The sequence below is a fragment of the Dendropsophus ebraccatus genome, chromosome 4 (genome assembly GCF_027789765.1).
Source record: "Dendropsophus ebraccatus isolate aDenEbr1 chromosome 4, aDenEbr1.pat, whole genome shotgun sequence".
Classification (NCBI taxonomy): Eukaryota; Metazoa; Chordata; class Amphibia; order Anura; family Hylidae; genus Dendropsophus; species Dendropsophus ebraccatus.
In genome coordinates this window covers 98,961,234-98,983,991 of record NC_091457.1, presented here as the reverse complement: position 1 = coordinate 98,983,991, position 22,758 = coordinate 98,961,234, and the positions used below count along the sequence as shown (strand labels likewise).

At 44.3% G+C, this 22,758-nt stretch overlaps 1 protein-coding gene across 1 annotated transcript in view; it reads left to right on the top strand.

The window, feature by feature from the left end:
* LOC138788465 (Wilms tumor protein 1-interacting protein homolog) overlaps positions 1 to 22,758 on the top strand; it is a 39,338-nt gene that overhangs the window by 5,384 nt on the left and 11,196 nt on the right. The window contains exons 2-4 of the mRNA XM_069966341.1: positions 7,371 to 7,472; positions 20,632 to 20,699; positions 22,535 to 22,597. Coding sequence (XP_069822442.1) covers positions 7,371 to 7,472; positions 20,632 to 20,699; positions 22,535 to 22,597 — 233 coding nt within the window. The remainder of the gene's footprint in view (positions 1 to 7,370; positions 7,473 to 20,631; positions 20,700 to 22,534; positions 22,598 to 22,758) is intronic.

The following is a 22,758-nucleotide window of genomic DNA, read 5'->3' as shown; positions in this document are numbered from 1 at the left end:
ATCATTATCTTTCAACATGTTCTCAAACCGTTGTTGGTCGTTCGCTGAAAATTCGCAGATCGCTTCGTCTAAACAGTCTTTCAAAGATTTACCCCATGTATGAGATGGGCTTAAGCGATTTTAAGCAATCGCAATAATGATTTTTCAAACGATTTATCTTTCCACCTAAACACTGATTATTATAAAAACCAAATCTGTGCTTCAAAATCGTTAAACGATCGATTGGGCGCATAATCGCTCCGTGTATAAGGACCATTAGATTCTCTAGATTCCCAATTCATGTGCTGAGCCAATACTTCTTACAGGGTTTGTTACAATTGCCCCCTGTTGTAGACAACCAAGCGTCTGTGAGGGAAACATTCTGGACTGATCCATTTTTCCAGCTTTGACACATTGTAAGTAATGATCAGGACTGGAGACAGGTCTGAGCTGTAGATTTCCCATAGATGGCACTTATATGTTAGGACTTCAGGAGGTGTTTGCAGCCTCTAGAGATCTTGAAAATGGCGAGAAATAGAAATACAAACTGGCCATTATACAGTGATTTACGTGGTTTTCTGTGTTTTTCATCATGCTCAGATCCTGGCTTCTACGTGACTCAGTGCGGCATCAGCAAGTGTGGCGCAATTTGTGTGACGTGTGATATAGTGTATGATGAGTCACAACTGGCAGTGGAGCTTGGTGGTTTTAGGTGTGGAAGATATTGCTCTCAGCCGTAGGGAAAAAAAACCCCAAACATTTAAAGTGCATGGTGACCAGAGGATTTAGAAGTCGGACGTTTGTGTGCCATTTATACTTCCAGATATTTGATGTGTTTTTGGCCCAGCATAGAGCAGTCACACGCCAGTATAAGGGTGTCCTGAGATGCGACCTCACAGTGAGCTGTGTGATGGGGTCATGATAGTGGTGGTGATGTGTTACCCAGGGCTCCAGTGTCTCCCCCTCCATTGTCCTGTAAGCCCCAGCAGTTCCCAGCAGAAGTGGTGGCTCTTGGGTCTTTGTTGGCTGCTCTCGCTTTGTTGCTCACCACTGAGGTGTCTTTCTTCTCACTAACACCTGTGGCATTGACACAAAGTCCAGGAATTCCTAGAATTCATCTTAAACTGATGGGATTAGCATCTCATCGTTTCTTAGAGAGCTAACCGGATGCTGGTATTGCGGGGGAGGGGGCTGAGATTTAGGTTGTTTGTGTCTCCCCTCTGTATGATGAGCATATTGGGTGATAGGCTGTGCCCATCAGCCTGTGACTCTCCAGCTGTTGTGAGACTACAACTCTCAGCTTGTGGACAAATCCAGCATACTAAACACCATTGACTGACTGTAGGGATAGCGCTGCAGCTTCTTACAAATCATTTATCAAAAATAGTATGAAGCAGAAATCTGAGGTGACCCGCTGCCCTGTGTTTAGTTGTAGCTCATTGGTGGTGGTGGTAATAAAAACGGTGTAGTTGTAAAACAGTCTTTGCTGCTATAGCCCACAGTACACCAAGATCAAAGCAGTAGTTGGTTCTGTTCCTTTTTTAGCGACAATGCTGGGATATGACTATTGAAGGGAATAGGAGCTGTGGCTGCAGTACCTTAGCATTGCAGCTACACAGGAATTGGATACACCTGCTTCCAGTTCTGGTCTTGGTGTACTGTAGTTTTTCCTAGAAAATCCTTTACTGCATCAAATCCGCAGCAGATCCAGTACGTGTGAATGTACCTTTTAGACAGTTTATTGTTGCCCTCGATGCCTCTGAGAATAGAAGTTTAATATATACTCTACATCCAGAGTTTGAGGGCAGAAGTAACCCTAGCATTGGGTTACCCATTGCAGCGCCACCTGTGGCCAGTCTGGATCTGGTCTCCACTGTAATTATCCAGGCCGTACTTAGAATGGAATATTGGTTTGTGGTGCATTACCAGCGGGGACAGGAGGCTGGAGCTGCTGCCTGTAATTGCGGAGCCACAAAGCCTCATTTATCCTGCAGAAAGCCGTCATTACGCCTCACGTCTGGAGTCACAGGACTGAAATTAGGTGGATTCCTCCAAGAATAAACACGGCAGACACAGCGCGCCTTGTATCAGGCTGGGACATGTCTTTCTTTGAAGCTGACGTTCCGCTCGCGACCTTGAGATTTTTCATGTCTGTGCTGCTGGCGCTGCTGGTTGTGTTTGCATGCGACCCCCTTCCTCCCCATACTGTTTCTGTGGCGGGTAACCCCCTAACCATGGAGATGGCTGGTTTCTTGTTTCCCTCAGGCCTTTCAGTCTTTAGTGGCCAAATCTGACTTTGTAATCGTGTGGCTCAGTTATGCTAACCCATAAGGGATGACCTGTAGAGGATGCAGTGTCTCACTGTCCAGATCTTGGGATTTAGTTTGTACATGGGGAATACACTGTGGTTGATAACAGGGAATGTTATTATATGTGGGGTGATAGGTTATTACTGCTCTTATAGAGGGCTATCCAGACAGCAGAAAAGGACTGTTCTGCGCTGCACCTCTTCCCTCTGGACGGTAGGTATCTTCCGAGACAATAGCAGGCGCCTGTTGCAGTTTATGTACAGTAGCTGCCTGATGGTCACTGCGACATGAGACAAGTATTAGACCTATTGTCCAATACAACATGCACCCGCTCCCTTTTTTCCAAATGCCTTCCAAGACTGCAAGAGGGAGAAAGGCAATGCAGGTAGAACCTCAGCTGCTCTCTGGATAACCCCTTTAAGAACTACAGGCTTTGCTTTGTTATTTAACAAGTGACATAGAAATAGTGTCAAAAGAACAGGAAACGTATCTTCACTACTCACGTCAAAAGGGCAGATTAGGGTGATGATGTAAGGCATTAATGGGGAACCTGCCCGTCCCCCAGCTGTTGCACAACTACAATTCCCATCATGCCAAAGCATTGGTTTTTGTGAGAATGTATCTGCAGCACCCACAACACACTTAAAGTGGGTGTGGTTTAGTTTAGGGGTGTGGCCTCCAGTGGCCCTGCGGCTTGAACATTATGCCAAAAGTCAAGAGTTCACAAGATGAGCTAAATTTATTATCTCCACTAGCTCTAACACTTTTTATATTTTCATTTATTTGATCAGTCATGAGACAGATGTTTTATCTATTAAAGGGTTAGTCCACATTATCCTCCTGTTTTCAGTAGTCGGACCTCCACCAATCAGCTTGTTTTCCCTCTATTACGTATGGTTAACGTTGCAGCTTGGAAATATCTTTGTCTATGGCCCCTGACCCAAGGGGCCACATTATGGGTCTATACAGGTTTTTAGTTCTGGAGGTGGATAAGCATGTCCCAACTAATGCTGCACCACTGAGGACCAGAACGTTTTATTATACAAGTATAGTGTTCCGTTTCCATAGGGATGCCCAGCCTTTAATTGTTGGCTATATCACGGCTCCTTCATGTTCCCAGCTCTCTAGTGCAGCGATTCTGACTCTCTTGACTGTATGGATGGTCACTTACGTCTTCGCTGTCACTGTGTCTATACATTGAGTGTTTTTTTCTTTATGGAATAAACTATCCACAACTTTTCACCGCAAGACTGGTGTGCCGCAGTTTTATCGTTTTTGTGTCTATACATTGCCATGAAGTAACACTCTCCAGATGCTCAGTCACATCCTAGCCTATGTCTGTAGATCACCAGTGGGTGGACTTGATGCTCTGTAGATGGTCCTTCTTATTCTCACTGCCACTGTGCCTGTGGATGGGTGCTCCATGAATAGTCACTTATGTCCGCGATGTCACTTTAGATTGCTGGAGCTGAGGGAATGCTCTACGCTCAGTTATTAACGCTTCTTGTTTTCCCTATGTCTGTAGATAGAAGTTGGGTGAGCTGGGGGGGCCCTCTGGGGTCACTCACATCCTCACCATCACATCTGTAGATGAGTGGGGATGTTTTGCAGATGGTCACTCACTTCTTGCTGTCCCACTGTCTTTAGATTAAGGGGAGGAGGACTTTGCGGATGATCGCCTCTGTCCTCACTGTCACTACATCTATAGATTGCTGGCCTGACACAGGAAGCTGTGAAGCTGACACAGTGCTAAACCATCATCTCACGCTCTCCGGAAATGCTGCACAGGAACACAACGTGACTGTTTGCTGTGTACATTGAGCGTTTGCTTCCTGCCAAGTTACTGCAGACATTCCAGCGGGCAGAGAGATCACCAACAAGCGCTCATTATCCCCCGGCCCGCCGCACGTTAACCCATTCTGTGCTGCCAGACAATATGGCGATCAAGTAACAAGGGCCTCACTACCAAGGATCAGTGGTGAAATGTTCAAGTCTCGTCCCTGTAGAGGTGCTGCAGGAATATAGAAAGCTTGTTAACAGGTTCCACTGCAAGTCATTGCTAATCTCTAAAGGTCCCAGCAGCCAGACTCTGCAATCCTCTTTTTATTTTTCATGGAGTTCCCCTTTAAGACCATTGACCTTTTTATATGAGGAAGATTGTTCGCATTGTGGGAAATGGCTGGTCATGCCTCTTTTTCCCATGTGTGGCAGCTTTATCCTAAAATGTCTTATTTCTCCTTAAAGGTTCTCACGCTCACCCAGCAGCACCATCTATGGAGTGACATCCTGCACTGGTGTCTTGGGATTTCTCACCTCAAGCAAAATGTAACCCAGGGACATCTAATGATTGTGGGTGGACAGTCAGTGACCAGAAGCATAAAAACATGCCCTTCATTTTTCAAAGATATTGGAAGCTTGTAGCCTCCTTGCGATATGAAGTGGACATTGCTATATGGCCGTATCAACAGCACGAGGCATTGACCCTAATTTGGTGGCTATCGTCAGAATCTGCATGTGTATGAACAGGGCCAGCCCCATCCCCCTCCCACCGTAAGAAAAGCAGTAAAGGGTTAATGTTTGCTTTGCAAAAATATTTTCCCAAACCCGTTTGCCCCATTGCCAGTCTCCACCCCACCGCCCACATTTTTCCATAATTACATTCCAAGACAAGCAAATACACATCTGACGCCGTGGCCTCAACATCTTCACCGGGTTTTTGTTTCTTGTGACATCATGCTTTTTTTTTTTTTTATTTTATGTAGGAAAACAAATCCCAGAGCCTAATTTAAAGGAGCAGGGCAACAAGGAGAGGCAGTGATCATTTTGACAGATTTTACTGAGTGTACACAGGTGGTGACCGCTATCAGTTGAAGTGGTGATCTGGGATCAGAAAACCACTGTAGCACTCATGTCCTCCGTTTGTGTGTGGTATTGTAGCAGAATTTTATTGAAGTAAAGAGAGTCAATTTGTAATACCATACATAACCGATGACTGGTGTGTCACTGTTTTTGAAGAGAGGCACTTTGATTTTTAAATGGTGCCCATTGTGATAGATTGAGGACTTCTTCCCTGATGTGGCAACACCATGATCTAGTTGCTGTGAGAACAACAAGTTGACTGCAGCTCTGGATGTGACCGGAGTATAAGACAAGATATAACATTAGAATTCTGATTTCAGCTCTGGATGTGACAACAGAACTGTGACTGGAGTGTAGGGATGTCACGATACCAGAATTTTGAGTTCAATACCAATACCAGCTTTCTTATTTCGATACTCTATACTAATTCGATACTAAATAAAGTTAGGAAAAAAAATATGTAAAAATACAAATATAATATATTTTTTTTGAAAAAAAGGGAAGAGGGATTATTAGAACCTTTATTATGATTGTTTTTTTAATTTAAACTTTTTTTAAACACTTTTTAATTCCTCTCTACCCCGCAGCATACCTCCCTGTGCACAACTCCCAGTATACCTTCTTATGCACTACAACTCCCAGCATACCTTCTTGTGGTGATTTGTAGTGCACAAGTGGGTATGCTGGGAGTTGTGGTGCATAAGGAGGTATGCTGGGAGTTGTAGTACACAAAGAGGTATGCTGGGATGTTTTGTCGGGAGGCTGCTGCTGCACAACTGCAACTCCCAGCATACCTCCTTGTGCACTACAACCCTCAGCATACCTCCTTGTGCACTACAAATCCCCAGAATTCCTCCTTGTGTGCAACTCCCCACAAGAAGGTGTGCTGGGAGTTGTAGTGCACAAGGAGGTATGCTGGGAGTTGTAGTGCACAAGGAGGTATGCTGGGAGTTGCAGTTGTGCAGCAGCAACCTCTTGACACAACTTCCAGCAGCACAACTTCTTGTGCACTACAACCCCCAGCATACCTCATTGTGCACAAAGAGGTATGCTGGGGGTTGTAGTGCACAAGGAGGTATGCTGCTGGGAGTTGTAGTGCATTAGCAGCCTCCTAACACAACAACTCCCAGCAGCATACCTCCTTGTGCACTACAACTCCCAGCATACCTGCTTGTGCACTGCAACTCCCCACAAGAAGGTATGCTGGGAGTTGTAGTGGACACAGAGGTATGCTGGGAGTTGTTGTGTCAGGAGGCTGCTAATGCACCACAACTCCCAGCAGCATACCTCCTTGTGCACTACAACCCCCAGCATACCTTTGTGCCCAAGGAGGTATGCTGAGAGTTGTAGTGCACAAGGAGGTGTGCTGCTGGGAGTTGTAGTGCATTAGCAGCCTCCTGACACAACAACTCCCAGCATACCTCCTTGTGCACAACAACTCCCCACAAGAAGGTATGCTGGGAGTTGCTGTGCCACTGTACCGGAGGACCCCGAGGGAAGGGGGGGGGCAGGATTGTGGACACCGGAGGGTGCGAGGGACCGCATTGCACCGGCAGGTCCTGGGGGTGGTGCGGCGCGGGGGACCCGGCTGCAGCAGTGGGTCCTGAGTGGGGGGGAAATAGTTAAATGACTGCCGCCCGCAAGGTCGTGGGCCGCAGTCATTAGCAGTGGGGGCCGCTCCATATGCAGCAGACTCCTGCTGCATATGGAGCGCCTCAGGAGGCGCTGTAAAATAGCCGGCACTAGCGATCGCTATGTGCCGGCTATTTAAATTTGGCGCCGACGGGAGCGGAGAGCGCGCGGGCGGAGGAGGGGACACCAGGGGGCGGTACACAGAGAATATGGCTGGCGCTCAGGTAGCCGCCGGCCGTGTTCTCTGCACCATACTTTATGTTAAGCTGCGTTATTAGGCAGTTTAACAAAGTATCGATACCAGGAAATCCTGGTACCGAACCTTTTTTCTGCCCGAAATATCGATAGTAGTATCGATATTTCGGTGTATCGTGCATTACTACTGGAGTGTAAGAAGAGATGATATTGTGTGTTTTTAGCTACAGTGTATGTTGTGTAAATGGTTATTACAGATTGGTTACATGTGGAGCAGACTTGATTGTCCTGAGTGTTCGCTGGAGAACATGCATATTTGTAATGTTTTCCCCTCCCCCATTCACCCCCTGCCTTCAAATATTTATGGTTTCTGATGATTTTTGCCTTTTTTCTCAGGTATTTGTATCAAATGTGGAAAGGGGGTATATGGGGCGAGCCAGGCCTGCCAAGCCATGGGGAACCTATTCCACACCAACTGCTTCACCTGCTGCTCTTGCGGTAAGTGACCCTCCTACCCCATTGGGGCTTAGGATGATGTATACAGTGATGTATACATTCTTTCAGACTTTTTCATGGATTTATCCTTTAACTTTTTGCCCGCTGTTAGTGAATGGAAACTATCTTGTAAATTAGGAATGTTTTCTTGATTTTATTTATTTTTTTTACTTAGTATTGGTTACTATGTTAGTAATTTTGCTAGAATCAGATGTCAGATAAGCTAGAGCAGTGATGAAAACTGTACTGTGTCCTGTGGCTGTCTAAAGTAATAATGCATACTTACACCCCTTGACTAGAATATTAAGGAATAAAGAGACACAAGACATTTTGGCCTATATTCATTGAAAATTCTTTTAAATTAAAATAATTTTGTTTGTTAAAAACGGCAGTAACCATAGGCCTAGCTTTTTACAGCTCAGACCATGATGATGATGATGATAAAGACAAAATACTGCAAGCCCATTTATGTATTTATTAACTGCTTAACCCCAACCTGCAAGCAAAGGCCACTTACCAAAGACCTATGAACAAAAAACAGGCAGTTGGGAGGGCCGCTACTCCTCCTTTCTCTGATCTCCTGTGTTGCACGACTTACATCACCTACCCTCTGCCCTACCCTCCAAGCTATGTCCTCCTATCAGAACCCTGTATCTGAGGTAAAACAAATTTGTCTTACCCCAGATACCAATACCTCATCGGCTTCTCCCTGACTAATTGATAACCTAACCCAGAGCGGGAGAATCCTCTCCCCCAGATACAGCCTCCTATTGGCCCTCCTAAAACTCAATCATCACCTTTTCCTTTCATGAGGAAAAATCCACTAAACTTCACATACTTTACCCCTTCCCTGCTGCCCATTCCTTACTCCATGATGGTCTGGTGTTAACCAGCAGGTAGAACACACATGTGACCAAGGACTTTGGGGAAAGGCAGACCCACCATGTCTCACAGAATACATGGGTTACCATTATGGAGTTTAGAGCTGTATGAAGTTTTTCACTGTAATAGGTCTGATGATGGGTCAGTGCTGTACATTACAGTTTCATCCTGCAGCTGCTTCTTTGTCCTGTCACCCTTGGGGTCATGTTTTTGAATTTGGATATATTTCAGTCACCCTGGGTCTCATCCTGGGTCATCACATTGGATGCCTTTGCAGCTTGGCAGGAAACATGGTGCTTGGGGGAGAGGGGGTGCGGCTATTTTTGCCACTGTGGGACAGGATATTGTGTAAACTCCAGATTCAAAGGGTGAAATGTGAAACCACAAACCCAGTGAAGTACTCACTATATCCACAATGGTGTGGTGCTTGTTTAACCCCTTCCCACTGCCCCACATTAATTAACAGGCTAGGTAGGGGAAGGGGTGTATGGAGAGGGTCAGTAACAATTGCAGCATTTAACTGTCCAAATGACAGGTTCCACACCTCTCGGGTGTGAGATCAGCATCCCACAATTAACTTTTGTGGGTGCCGATTTGGTCTCTTTGGCAGTTATGGAGAGTAAGCATAGGCTTCCAAAGTGACTCTTAATGGAGACTCATTCATGAAAATTCTCCACTGGGATTTTAAAAACTTTTTTGTAGTCACTTAAATAAAAAAAAAACCCTCCCAAGATAAGTTAAAAATAACCTTTTATAAAAATTTAAACATAAAAAATACTCTACATGGTATTGCAGCATGTGGAATTTTCTGAACCCTAATGCCAGTTTTAAACATACAGCAAACAATGTGAAATCCACTGCAATGCTCTGTCCTATGAACCTTCATTCTCGCAGCAGATTTTCATTCCCCCTGGTAGCCCTTGCCCACTTAACCCACCACTTCCGTGCTAATACATTACCTGCCGCCTCCTGCCTGCTTCTCCAGCACCCGGATCCCTGGCATCCCACCTATAGCAGAAAGTAGCATGATGCCATTTACAGTCCCACAGGACAGGAAGGATCATCCTATGAAATACCATTTCCTGCTCAAGCGACAAACATTGGGGCCAATTACTGTGGGAAATATGTTAGAATTCAGGGGCCATTTGTGCAGAAAAAAAGGCTTAGGACTTATTCTCACATTGATAATCCTGTCTGTAATTGCGGACCAACGTGCAGAGAGCACTGTGCCACACTGAAAAGAATACAACACTTCTTACAAGACATACAACGGCTGATAAGTACTGGACAGCTTGGGGGACATTTACGAAGCGTCTGCCCGAGGCGTATGCCAGGGAGAAGGTGCTGAGGTGTGGCCTCCTCCCGTGCCACATTTATGATTTAGGCATGCTCGCAGGTGTAAATCATGATCCAAATCTACACCTGCTGGAGGCAGGTGTAGATTTAGTACTCGGGTGCAGGTTCGGGCGCCCGTCCGCCCGGATTCACTAAGAGGCGTGCGCCTCTTAGTGAATCTTGCCAGGGAAAAGGGGGCGCGGACTTATATAAGACCGGCGTACTTGTACACCGGTCTTCATAAATCCCTCCCTTAAGTGTCTTTAGATCCTCCTGAATAGCATGGACAATACGTAGTCCTCTCCATTATATGTATGAGCCAGGTAGTCCTCGATATTCATAAGAAGCAAAAAAACTCCACCCATCAGCTGCTGATTGGCAGTTATCTATCCATGCTGTGTATAGGCAGTCAACTATCAATCAGCAGGGGGGAGGGGTGCGGCAAGAATCCTATTCTCCTGCATATTAGAAGAACGGCTAAACAGAATAATGTAAGTAATACACCAGTCTGTTTACCATTTCTGTCACTAGTTTATGCTGCCCTCATTTAAGTCAGAATAAACCTAGTGACAGATTCCCTTTTAAACAGAAGTAATTATATAAAACATTCTGGCATCAGTTAATTGAATCAGAATAGAGCTTATGCACGAAACTGACCTGGCATGGGTCATATCTAGAGTTACCCGATCTTTCAGCAACAGCAATGACTTCATGCCCATTTGATGAAGATTCATAAAAACATTTACACTTAAAGGGTACTTATAATAACTGTTTGCTAAAGAATGTCATTTAGGACAAAAGGGTATTTCCCCTGGCCTCACCATGCACAAAATTACTTGTTTTCTTCATGGGAGAGATGGAGTAGACCGCTACCAGACTGCTCTGCTGTTAACTTATGGGAAAAAAAAAATTCATGCCAGTTTCTTTTCTTCTGTCGGAAGGCCACCATACACAGAAACGCATTAATTGGTCACATACTACAGTCACCATTTTGCCCAATCTCTAATTTAACTTGATAATGGGCTTCACTTTTGTTATTCTGGTAAATCCCTGTAGTTTCTACCTAAGGGCCCTATTCCAGGGGACAATTATGGTTCACATATTCATTAATGATAAACGATCCAAACGACCGCTATTGCGAAAGACCTGAAATCGTTCAATTATTTACATGGAACGGTAGTTATTACTTATGATCATTCTTACTGTCTTGTCGTCGCTATTGCGTTCGTCACTACTGCGAACGACCGAACAAAATCTTACTCGATGCGCACGATTAGCGAATGAGCAACGATAAAAATAGTTCCAGGTCTTATTAAACGATCAACGATTTCTCGTTCGGTCGGTAATCGTTAGCTGCTATTCAAACCAACAATTATCGTTTAGAATCGAACGACTTAACGATAATCTGAACAATAATCGTCCTGTGGAATAAAGCCCTTAGTGTTGATGTGGTAATCACTGTGCTCATTCTTTCTGCCAAAGGTGCCATTTCAATGATCTGAGGGAACAGCTCCAGTCAGTGGACCCCTGACCCAGTCACTCCTCCCATCATGTGGGGAAACTCTCTAGTTCAGTCAGATTATCCCTTATTTATGTTTGTGCATTCAGATGGGAATCCACTACAAAAGAAAGGTGTAAAAAGAGCGCAATAATGCTAAGCCAGTGGTGTCTGCACCAGGAGATAGTCATGCTTTGTAGTCACGTTCAGTTTCAATTCAACAATTTCAAGAGCTGTTTTCTGCTTGCAATGATTGGAATATGTTTTATTTAATGCACACCACAGAATTTCTGCGGAGACGCCAAGTGGATTCGGTCCAGGTGGCCTACGCTTGAGGATCCGCCCCTTCCATAGTTTCAATGATATTTGCCGGCGAATTCTGTTGTTCGCCCAAAGAATTCAATTCCGCTTAAAGTCTCCGGAAATTTCATAGTGTGCACATACCCTTAATGAGGTTGGTTACATTGTATCGGTGTTGGTAAAAATGTGCAGGATAAAGACCGTTTGGTCAAAACGTCGCTATATGTAGCCTATAAAGCTTTGAACTTTACCTTGAATGCTGTCGGACTTTGCCTACCATTGCTGTTCTTATGGTCAGTTACTGGGATTGCTGACCTCCTGGCGTGCATCCGTGTGGATTACCACTGTCCTGAACGCCATTCTACTGGTGCTGATGGACTCTGCTATATGTTAAAATGGCGAGGAGTGGTAACATAGTTTATAAGAAACTTAAACGTTTTCTATTGTATAAGAAGCAACTTCCTTTACAGACCCTTTCCTCTTTACATGCCCATGCTATGGGGTCGGCCAGGTGTGTGTGTGTCTCTGTGTGCACAGGATTCTCTCCTGTGCAGGATTATCATTGCTCTGCAATTTGTTATGGAGAGGTGAGGTTTGAGGCCTGTGAGCTGTGTCCAGTGGAGTCAGGATTAGGTGGACTCATCCTGGACCTGACGCTAGAGGAAGCTTCCTATGATAATATAGGGGAGGGGGCCTTCCATCCACATCTGTCATTGTTCCTCTTAGGGCCAGAACGCCAGCACCTTCAGCTGAGTTATATGATATGGCTGATAACATGAGGCAGTAGATTTTATTCACTTGTCCTGCAGTCCTCTCCTCCCCTATCTGAGCCTGTCGATAAAAGCAGCAAATGTGGAGCTGCCTGTGGCTTTTTTATGTTGCACACCTTGTGTTTTAGATCATGTGACCTCCTATTTGGTGGTATGGGTGTAATTGGTGAGTTTTGACCCTGTCTGGACAGGAGTCCCCCAGATCTCAGTGAATCTTTCCTCTGAGAAGAGTCTGACCGTGACGACTGACTCCCTGTGAAATATAAAGGCTTCATTCATCCTGGTGGAGAGAAGGTAACAGCTGAGTCACACGGCGACTAATATACAAGAAGGCAGCACTGGATTAACTCTTTGTGTGCCATCGCTGATGCCTGGGGCAGACAGATCCTGGCACCAAAAACTGTTACAGATTGGGAAATTGCGATTATTGGATGATTATTGGAATTTCACATTGCAGCAGTTCAGTTTAGATGAGTGGGGGGAGAAATGCACAATTTATATACAGACTTATTGGGACTCATAATTGTAATATCCTACATAGTAGTCACACTTGTATCTATAGCATGTGGGAAGGTTGGGAAGAGGCACCAAATCCTATAACAGTTAAAGTGTAACTAAAAAATATTTTTGCCATTTAGTTAGCTTAGGTCATGATAAGAATTTTTGCAATATACATTAATAAACTGAACAGTTTGGGGCAGATTCTCAGACAGCAGCGGATAACAGGCAGGCATCAAACTGTAGTGTGAGCAGCAGAGGCGGGGGAGATACTGGACTTGTGCAGGTCACTGCTGGCTGGAGGAGGAAAAGTTCCAGGACTTCCGACAGGCAGTGTGCTGAGTGCTTCAACCAGGAGGGGAACATACAGGCCATGACTCAAATATGTTCTGCAGCCAGGCCAGGGGTTGAGTGTCACTAAAGGGAGGACTACAACTCCCAGCACAACACAGCTGTAGTCCTTTCATATTACATATTACATTTCATATTACATATTACATTTCATATTTCATATTACATAGATATTACATCTGTCTGCAGCAGGTGCTTCCCCCCCTCCCAATTCTGCAGTGTTATGAACTGTTGACTGTCACTGCATTTATGTCAGCTGAGTGCAAGACTACAACTCCCAGCACCACAAACCCACTGTGCGCATAGTAGTGCAGCAGGCGACCCCCACTCCATGGCTGTCAGCGCTGAGAGCAGGTGACTATAAATTCTGCTAGAGCTCTGTATCTAATCCCCCTGTATGTGATACCATATGCTGCTCTGAGGCACTGTATCTAATCCCACTGTGTGATACCATCTGCTAAGGTGCTGGTCAGCAGTGAGTGGATGGAGGGACTGGGCAAGGGAGATGACAGGGAGGAGAAAAATTCATTTTTTTTTTCTGAGCCAAAGAATTAGAGAGATCTCAGCAATCACACACGCTATCCACACAAATTAGGGCTCTTTTTTAAAAGGTAACATTGGATTTTTGAGGTTTCATTTTTTTGGCCACTTAAAACATAGTTGAACTCTTAGGGTATGTTCACACTGAGTAAAACAGGTGTAATTCCGCGGCGAATCCCGCCTGTCTGTGTCCCATAGCCCTTCTATGGGAGAGCGCGCGCTCCTCCACAGCGGACGCTCTCCGCTTAAAAAAAGAGATCTGCTGCGGAATTCCGCCGTATTTGCTCAGTGTGAACATACCCTAAGTACCCTAAGTAGAAAGTGCACAGTGCTTACTTTATTATGATCTACTTTCAGTGTTAGCAGTGCTCATGAAGCCAAATGTTGCGAGCTGGTCTCTTGGGTATATAAGGTGTGCATGATGGACTTTCTAAAGACAAATTACACATTATCCATGACAACGAAGAGGGATATATTAGGATTGCAAAAAGGGATGACTATTTGCTTTCAGGCCAAGGGTGGCAGAATTTCCAATCACTGTGCCGTTTGTGAACTGTTCTCGTACTGCTGTGGTGAAAGGGTATCATGAGTGGATAGATGGCAACATTGCAAATAAGCAACGTGGAAACCACAAAGCACCACACCACTGATGTGAAAGATTTAGCTATAGTGGAACAGCTCATCGCCAAAATGAACAAGGGGCTACCAGATGTGTGTCTAAAACATTGTTGTAGACCGTATTCAGGGCTGGCGTTAGGGGGGGGGCAAGCAGGGCAAATGCCCAGGGCCCCCATCCCCCAGGGGCCCCCTACCGCAGTTCCAGTAGGAGAGGAGAGCACAGACAGGGTCCTGCAGCGTCTGTGAATGATTCCTGGCTGCTGCGCTGGGCTGGTGTCTGCTCCCCCTCCCCCTCCTTCCAGCTCCTCTTACTGCACGTGACTTCCTGCTCTGGTGTGGAGCTGTCGGGACGATGGAGGAGAGGGCTGCCGGGTGAGGATGACAGCCTGCTGCTGCAAGGAACATGAGGGGGATTCACCACTACACCCAGCATGCTAGAGGGGGTAAGTATACTGTACATGTAGTGTGTAATGTGTATGAATGTAGGTGTATAATGCATGAATGTAGTGTGTGTTACATGTCCTGTGTATAGTGTGTGGACTGGATGGTTTGGATCTGTATAATGTGTTTTCATGGGTGTGTGAGTGTGAGTGTGTGTGTATGTATATGTATATATATATATATATATATATATATATATATATATATATATATATATATATATATATATATATATATATATATATATATATTGGTGTGTGTGTATATGTGTATGTATGTGTATATATATATATATATAATGGTGTGTGTATAAGCACTGCTGACTCCAAGTGTTGAGGTGAATAGACTGTATATAGGAGCTGCAGCCATTCTCTGGCCTCATCAGTCCTATGTAATTGCTGCCGATGACCACTGAGGCCGCTGATTGGCTGCAGCTCCTATGTATATAAGGCAGTACAGTGTATTTTATTGAGAAAAAAAATAAGGTGGTATTCAGTCCTTAGGTGGTGGTCACTCTATGGCGGTAATATTGGCCTGTATATAGTGTGTATATAGAGTTATGTGGCGGTCACTCTATGGCGGTAATATTGGCCTGTATATAGTGTATATATAGTCATTACTGCCATAGATTGACTATAACATAATGACACTATATAGAGACCAATATTACCGCCATACAGTGACCACCACATAATCACTCTATATAGAGACCAATATTACCGCCATACAGTGACCACCACATAATCACTCTATACACACTATATACAGACCAATATTACCGCCATAGAGTGATCGCCACATAATATTGGTCTGGATACAGAATCATTATGCAGTGGTCAATCTATGGCGTTAATATTGGTCTGTATATAGTGTGTATATAGAGTTATTATGTGATGGTCAGCTTATGGCGGAGTCATTACTGCCATAGATTGACTGTCACATAATGACTCTATATATACACTATATACAGACCAATAGTACAGCCATAGACTGACAGCCACATAATATTGGTCTGTATACAGTGTATTTAGAGTCATTCATTATACAGTGGTCAGTCTATAGCGGTAATATTGGTCTATATATACAGAGTCATGCGGTGGTCACTATGGCGGTAATATTGGTCTGTATATAGTGTATATATAGAGTCATTACGGGGCGGTCACTTTATGGCGGTAATATTGGTCTGTATATAGTGTATATAGAGTCATGCGGTGGTCACTCTATGGCGGTAATATTGGTCTGTATATAGTGTATATATAGAGTCATTATGGGGCGGTCACTTTATGGCGGTAATATTGGTCTGTATATAGTGTATATATAGAGTCATTATGGGGCGGTCACTTTATGGCGGTAATATTGGTCTGTATATAGAGTCATTATGCGGTGGTCACTCTATGGTGGTAATATTGGTCTGTATATAGTGTATATAGAGTCATTATGGGGCGGTCACTTTATGGTGGTAATATTGGCCTATATATAGTGTGTTTTCTTAATAAACGGTATGGAGGTAATATTTGGTCCTGATTATAGTGATTTTTTTATTTTATTTTTTTAAAGCAATTCATATAAATAGTTCTTGTGTTTACACCACTAGCGGCAGTCCTGACTTGTAGCGGCAGTCCTGGCATGTAGCGGCAGTCCCGGCATGTAGCGGCAGTCCCGGCATGTAGCGGCAGTCCCGCCATGTAGCGGCAGTCCCGCCATGTAGCGGCAGTCCCGCCATGTAGGGGCAGTCCCGCCATGTAGGGGCAGTCCCGCCATGTAGGGGCAGTCCCGCCATGTAGGGGCAGTCCCGCCATGTAGGGGCAGTCCCGCCATGTAGGGGCAGTCCCGACATGTAGCGGCAGTCCCGACATGTAGCGGCAGTCCCGACATGTAGCGGCAGTCCCGACATGTAGCGGCAGTCCCGACATGTAGCGGCAGTCCCGACATGTAGCGGCAGTCCCGACATGTAGCGGCAGTCCCGGCATGTAGGGGCAGTCCCGGCATGTAGCGGCAGTCCCGACATGTAAAAGACATCATAAAAGAGCCATGTAGTAGGCTCTCTAAGCGAGCTCCATTCTACCAGATTGGCGCTCACTTCTGCGGAATATCAGGCAGTGTAATACGGCCTTAAAAGTGGCCGTACACTTCCAATAACTGCTGGCTGAACATTCCTTCAGCTGACAATTATCTGTCCCATCCGGTCCCGTCCTCCCCATACACAGAAATTTGGCACATCTGAGTGTTCTTGTGTTCTGTATGAGAGGGGAAAGCCATAGCCATACAGATCTGATGGCGGCTTATCTCTCTGAGAACAAAGAGGTTGGGCGTTGATTTTCCATCAAGCTCGACCCCCTATGTCCACTGATATCATCTGTCAGACTGTCCAGAGAGCCCCATACACCTTACACTGATGGCCAAACCCACCAGGAGCAACAGGTACCACCAACAAAAGAGTAACATGTATGGGGACCTTAAATTGTTGCTACAATATTTCAGCATATGGGGCCCCACCTTCAACTTTGCCCAGGGCCACATTTAGTCTAAAACCGGCCCTGACCGTATTGTATATGGGGCTCTGAAGCAGATAGATGGACACTGCACCTCTGCTAATGAAGATGCCTTGACAGAAAAGACTTCAAGTTTCATGGCCCGGAATTGGTCCCTTGCTGATTGGATGGCTAGATCGAATGAATGGATTTTAATATGTCGGATGAGAAGACAGCAGACAACAAGCACCCTGCAACCATTGCTGGAAGAACCATGGGGAACCTATGACACGCTTAGCCATATTCGCTGACACGGAGCTGCATACAGAGAAGGACTCCAGTGCGGCATTACAATGTCTGCAGCCACAACCTCTGGCAGTGCTACCTGGCCTTGCTTGCCCCATGTCACCTGGCACTCTTTGCTGATTGGGTGCATGTACCGCTGCGTGCCTACACAAGTAGAGCATTCCGTCTTAAAGAACAGACCTAACCAGACTATTCTGCAAGTCGGCGAGTATGCAGTGGTGGGGGAGAGGCTTTCAGATAAAGGGATAGCAGGGACTGGGGTGTGTGTGTGCTGGTGAAAGGATGGGGACAAGGGGAGTGGGGGTGTATGCAGATAAGGGGATGGGGACTGGGGGAACATATATTTTTGTTATTTAAACTATAATGAATATTTATTTAATTATAATACCCGTGTATTTAAAATATATATAGATAGTAATACCTCTGTTTTCGAACGCTTTGGAACTCGAACTGCTTGGTATTCAAACGAAAATTTACCCAGAAGTAGTGTTTGGAATTCAAACTTTGCTCGGTTTTCAAACGTTTTTGCGAGCGTGGATGGTGGGTTGTACCTGGCGAGTTAAGCAGTGGTGAGGCTTCACATACAGTACAGTGCTGTATAAGACTGCTGGAGTGCATATACAGTGCAGTAGTAGTACAGGCAGTGCACCACCATCTCCCATACATTACAGTGCTTGGATGGGGGGGGGCGCTATACAGTAAAGGATGGGTGAGGAGTTGGTGACTACTGTACTATAATTGCTAGTTCTGATGAACATTTCTTATGTTTAATGTCCTGTACAGTAAAGTGCTGTCTGTACTGTACTGTAGTGATTATACTGAGCACTTAGTGTAATAAATGAGTATTGTAGGTAATTATTGGTGGCTGCTGGAACCAATTAATCACATTTACATTATTTCCTATGGAAAGACACTGCTCGGTTTTCAAACTGCTTGGTTCTCAAACTGCCTTCTGGAACCAATTAAGTTAGAGAACCGAGGTACCACTGTATATATAAATAATTTAGTTATTTTTATTGACACACCACCAAAGTTGTGCTTGTGTTTTTTGCCAAATCTTGACACACAAAGGTGAAAAGGTTGCCCATCACTGGTCTAGGGAATGTTTTCAAATGTATCCAAATGTACATGAAGTACATGCTGTCTTTCAAGAGGTGGATGGTATCTACCAGCAAGATAATGTGACACGTCACAAAGATAGAAATGTGCAATACTTTTTGGAACAGCAAGACTTCAAAGTATGACTCTGACCCACTGATTCCTCAAGATTTGAACCCATTGAGAATCTGTGGGATCACCTAGATAGTCTAGTTATGTTTGTTCTATGTATTTTCCCCTGTGCACCCTCCAGCTGTGGGAGCACTGCAGTCATTATGACTCCAGATACACGTGACAACCTACGAGGACCTTTGTGTCACTCCCAGCCTGTCCAGCTGCTGTCCATGCTGCACATGACTGTAAGGGTACTATTACACAAAGTCATGTTTTAAATAGACAATGTCGGCTGATTGTTGATTTAAAACGTGACCTAAAATCCCGGTAACTATAGTGTAATTAGGAGCAGTGCACCCTGCGCCCAGTTCTCCCTGTTTGATGCCTGTGCATGTAATAGCACAGGGAACGAAGCAAGTGTGCGCTGAAATATTTGGCCATCTAATACGGCCCTAAGTCTGGATATTGGCTGGTAGAGATGCGTGAATGCAAGCATGCAGTGTTTGATTACCTGTGGCTGAAGAAGTTGGTATGCTGCCCTTAGGCTGCCTGGAAAACATCCGACAACTTCACTCATCGGTAATCCCTATTAGCTGGTGGTCATATTGTATGTGACAGGACTATGGAATACCTTATATAGTGATTACTTTTAAACAACAACCTATAACAATGATGGAACTTGTGCATAATATCCTATGTAGTCATGGTGCTTGTATGTATATGATATAACACTATGACCTCTCTGTTCCTCAAACTTAATCTCTCTAAAACTGAACTTCTGGTATTTCCTCCCTCTAACAAACCTAAAGCCAACATCTCCCTCTCAGTCTGTGGTACTAGCATCACTCCTGTGCATCAAGCTCGATGTCTGGGGGTTATGCTAGACTCTTATCTATCCTTCTATCCGATCTATCCTTCACTTCCTATATCCAAGCTCTTACACGCTCCTGTCATTTTCATCTCAAAAACATCTCCAGAATCCGCCCATTTCTCACCACTGACACCGCTCAGACTCTGTCGCCCTGATCCATTCCCGTCTTGACTACTGTAACTCCATACTAATCGGTCTTTCTTTCTCTAAGCTCTCCCCTCTCCAGTCTATTCTGAACGCAGCAGCCAGGCTAATCTTCCTCTCCAGCCGCTATATCGACGTCTCCCTTCTGTGCCAGTCACTGCACTGGTTACCCATTAAATATAGAACACAGTTCAAACTCCTCACCCTCACCCATAAAGCTCTCCACAACTCTGCCCCTCCATACATCTCCTCCCTCATCTCCACCTACCATCCTTCCCGTGCTCTGCGTTCTGCTAATGACCTCACACTAACCTCTTCTTTAATCAGAACTTCTCATTCCCGCCTCCAAGACTTTTCTCGTGCTGCACCAGTTCTCTGGAACTCCCTACCCAAAGAGCTCAGACTTATTTCCAACATCCCCAGTTTCAAGCGTGCCCTGAAGACCCATCTCTTCAGGCGTGCTTATAACATTTCGTAATCTCGTCTCCCTCTGCTATCCCCTCTCCATCCTCTCTATAACTTCTTCGGTGCTAGTTACACTGTCCTTGTTATCTGAGCTTAGAAAATGGCTTGTTACTGGCTTGCCCAGTCACCTATAGGCACTTAGAGATTCTATGTACAATGACTGGAACATTGACAAATAAAGCACTCGTTGCCTCTCGTGTTACTCCCAGTCATCGTAGTCTGTAAGCTCTTGAGAGCAGGTCACTAATTTGGTATTTTAATTTATTCATTGTATAATTTAATATATAACCTGTAATGTATTTATATATTTAAATAAGCGCTGTGGAATCTGCAGCGCTCTACAAATAAATATTATTATGAGGGTTGTACGTATAATATCCAATGTAGCGATGGGACTGTTGCATACAGTATCCAGGGCTCCTGACATTTATCACAGTTTTTTTTTTCTTTTTTCTGGCAGGTAGAAGATTACGTGGGAAAGCGTTTTACAATGTCAATGGAAAAGTTTACTGCGAAGAAGATTTCTTGGTAAGTCCCATTATAACTGCCCCTTACTTTTGGAAGGGTCTTTAAATAAATATTTGTCTTTTTTTACTGTTTCCTAATGTTTTCTTCACTGTACTCGCCATTCATTCATTTTATGAATTATGTTACCTTAGACTAGTGAACAATCACTGTTAAAGAAGTGACATAATCGTATACATAGATGTTCAGCATCTGCAATATAGGTTATTTGTTGTTCAAGATCAAAGTTGGGTGAATCTGGCTATTTCAACGAGACTAGACAACTATCTAATGTGTATGTTTCAGGTTGTTTTGGAGGAAAAAAAAAATCTTTTGTACTGAACTTCAGTGCCCCATCCTTTTGTGCTCAAGGCTTATTCCTGTCTCCAAATAAAGCACACATGCTGACTCATACAATTCAGGCCTGCATGTATATGGGAAGGTGTCTGGCCACTTCTATAGGATGGAGAGTAAAATTGGTGACTTTATATTTAGAGGTATTGTGTGTTATACTGAAGTCACTGAGTGCGTCTGTGCTGCGTGTTCTGTGCTCCCCCTCCTGGGGATATAGTGATTGTTAATCAATAACTGGCTGCTTGTCCAGTGTTGGACAGATGGCAGTGTCTCATCAGTAGTGTTCCAGCTGTACTTAGCCCCACAGCCCACTACTGCTTACCCCCAGATATCTTTGGGACCTGACAGGTGCTTTAATTTTTGGATATTCTGGATTATCAATTGCTAATATGGGGTTTACACTGTACTTAGTTTTCTTCTGTTACCCTGTCATGATCTGTTCTGTTAAAATTAAAGCTGTAATGCTAATGTGAGCAGATTCTGATCCTGGAACTTCAAGAGACCAAAATATAAGGTCCTTGGGATCTGCCATGGTCCACATTGTACAAGAAATAAACGTTAGTTCAGATCTTTTACATGATAAAAAGTGGCTGCAAGAACCTAGCTATTCAGTTTACCATGATTTGGGAGACTCACTGTCTGTAGCAATCAGTTGCTAGAACTGTTAAAGTAGGATGAGTTCATAGCCTTTGGATGTAAATGGTGAGGAACTGAAACATGAATGTGTTCAATTAAAATGGTGCTGACCTCTGTAGCTATAAGGGTAAAGCGTACCTGTCGTTTGTAAAAAAAAAAAAATAATAATAATTTTGACATGTCAAAAGTTTTGATCGGTCTGCGTGTTCAGACCCGTCCAATCGGGAGAACAACGGGGAGAGGACTGCGCATCCTCCTTCCGCTTTGTAAAGGAGGTCTATGACATGTCAAAAGTTTTTACAAATGATAGGTACACTTAAAGGCAATTTCTTGGGGGGGGGGGGGGATACACACAGTTAAAAACCATGTGGGACATTTACTAAGGAGTCGGTGTGATTTTTCTAATGTGGGTTGGTGGTTCTATAGTTCCAATATATTGTGTGTGTAATTTATCATAGTAAATGCGTCTAATTAAAAAGGTAGCAAAAAAAAAAAAATTCACCTGGCACTGCCCAGCTGTAAGCCTGCACAAGGTTTTGCGACTTTCTAAGAAGTTGCAAATTATAAATTTGGTGCACATCTTTTGGGTAAAAATTCGAAACAGGCAGATTTTTTAAAAATGGCGCATTTGAAAAATATTCATGCATCGAATACTCGTTCATAAATATAAGTTAGTTTAAAAAATGGGTGAAAAGTCCAATTATTCACCTAAAAATAGACGCAAAGCTCTTGATCTCCCCCATGTGTAGAAAATCTGCCTAGAAAATTTTGTCTATGGGATAACACCCTAACCTTTGGTGTTGTCAGACTACAGCTATTCTTTAACAATGCCGCCCGTTAATCTGCCTACTCTTTTCTTGTCGTTGCAGTACTCCGGCTTCCAGCAGACGGCAGACAAGTGTTTTGTGTGTGGACACCTTATCATGGAGATGGTAAGTATAATCTGTGAATCCACAGGGAAGACAGCAACAGCCTTTGACCTCCACTCACAATGACTGGACAGAGGTTAGGCCTCAATCCTATATTCCACAGGAGACTCCTGGATCTGTGGCCACATTGGTTATTACAGTAACCCGCCACCTCCCCCATCCAC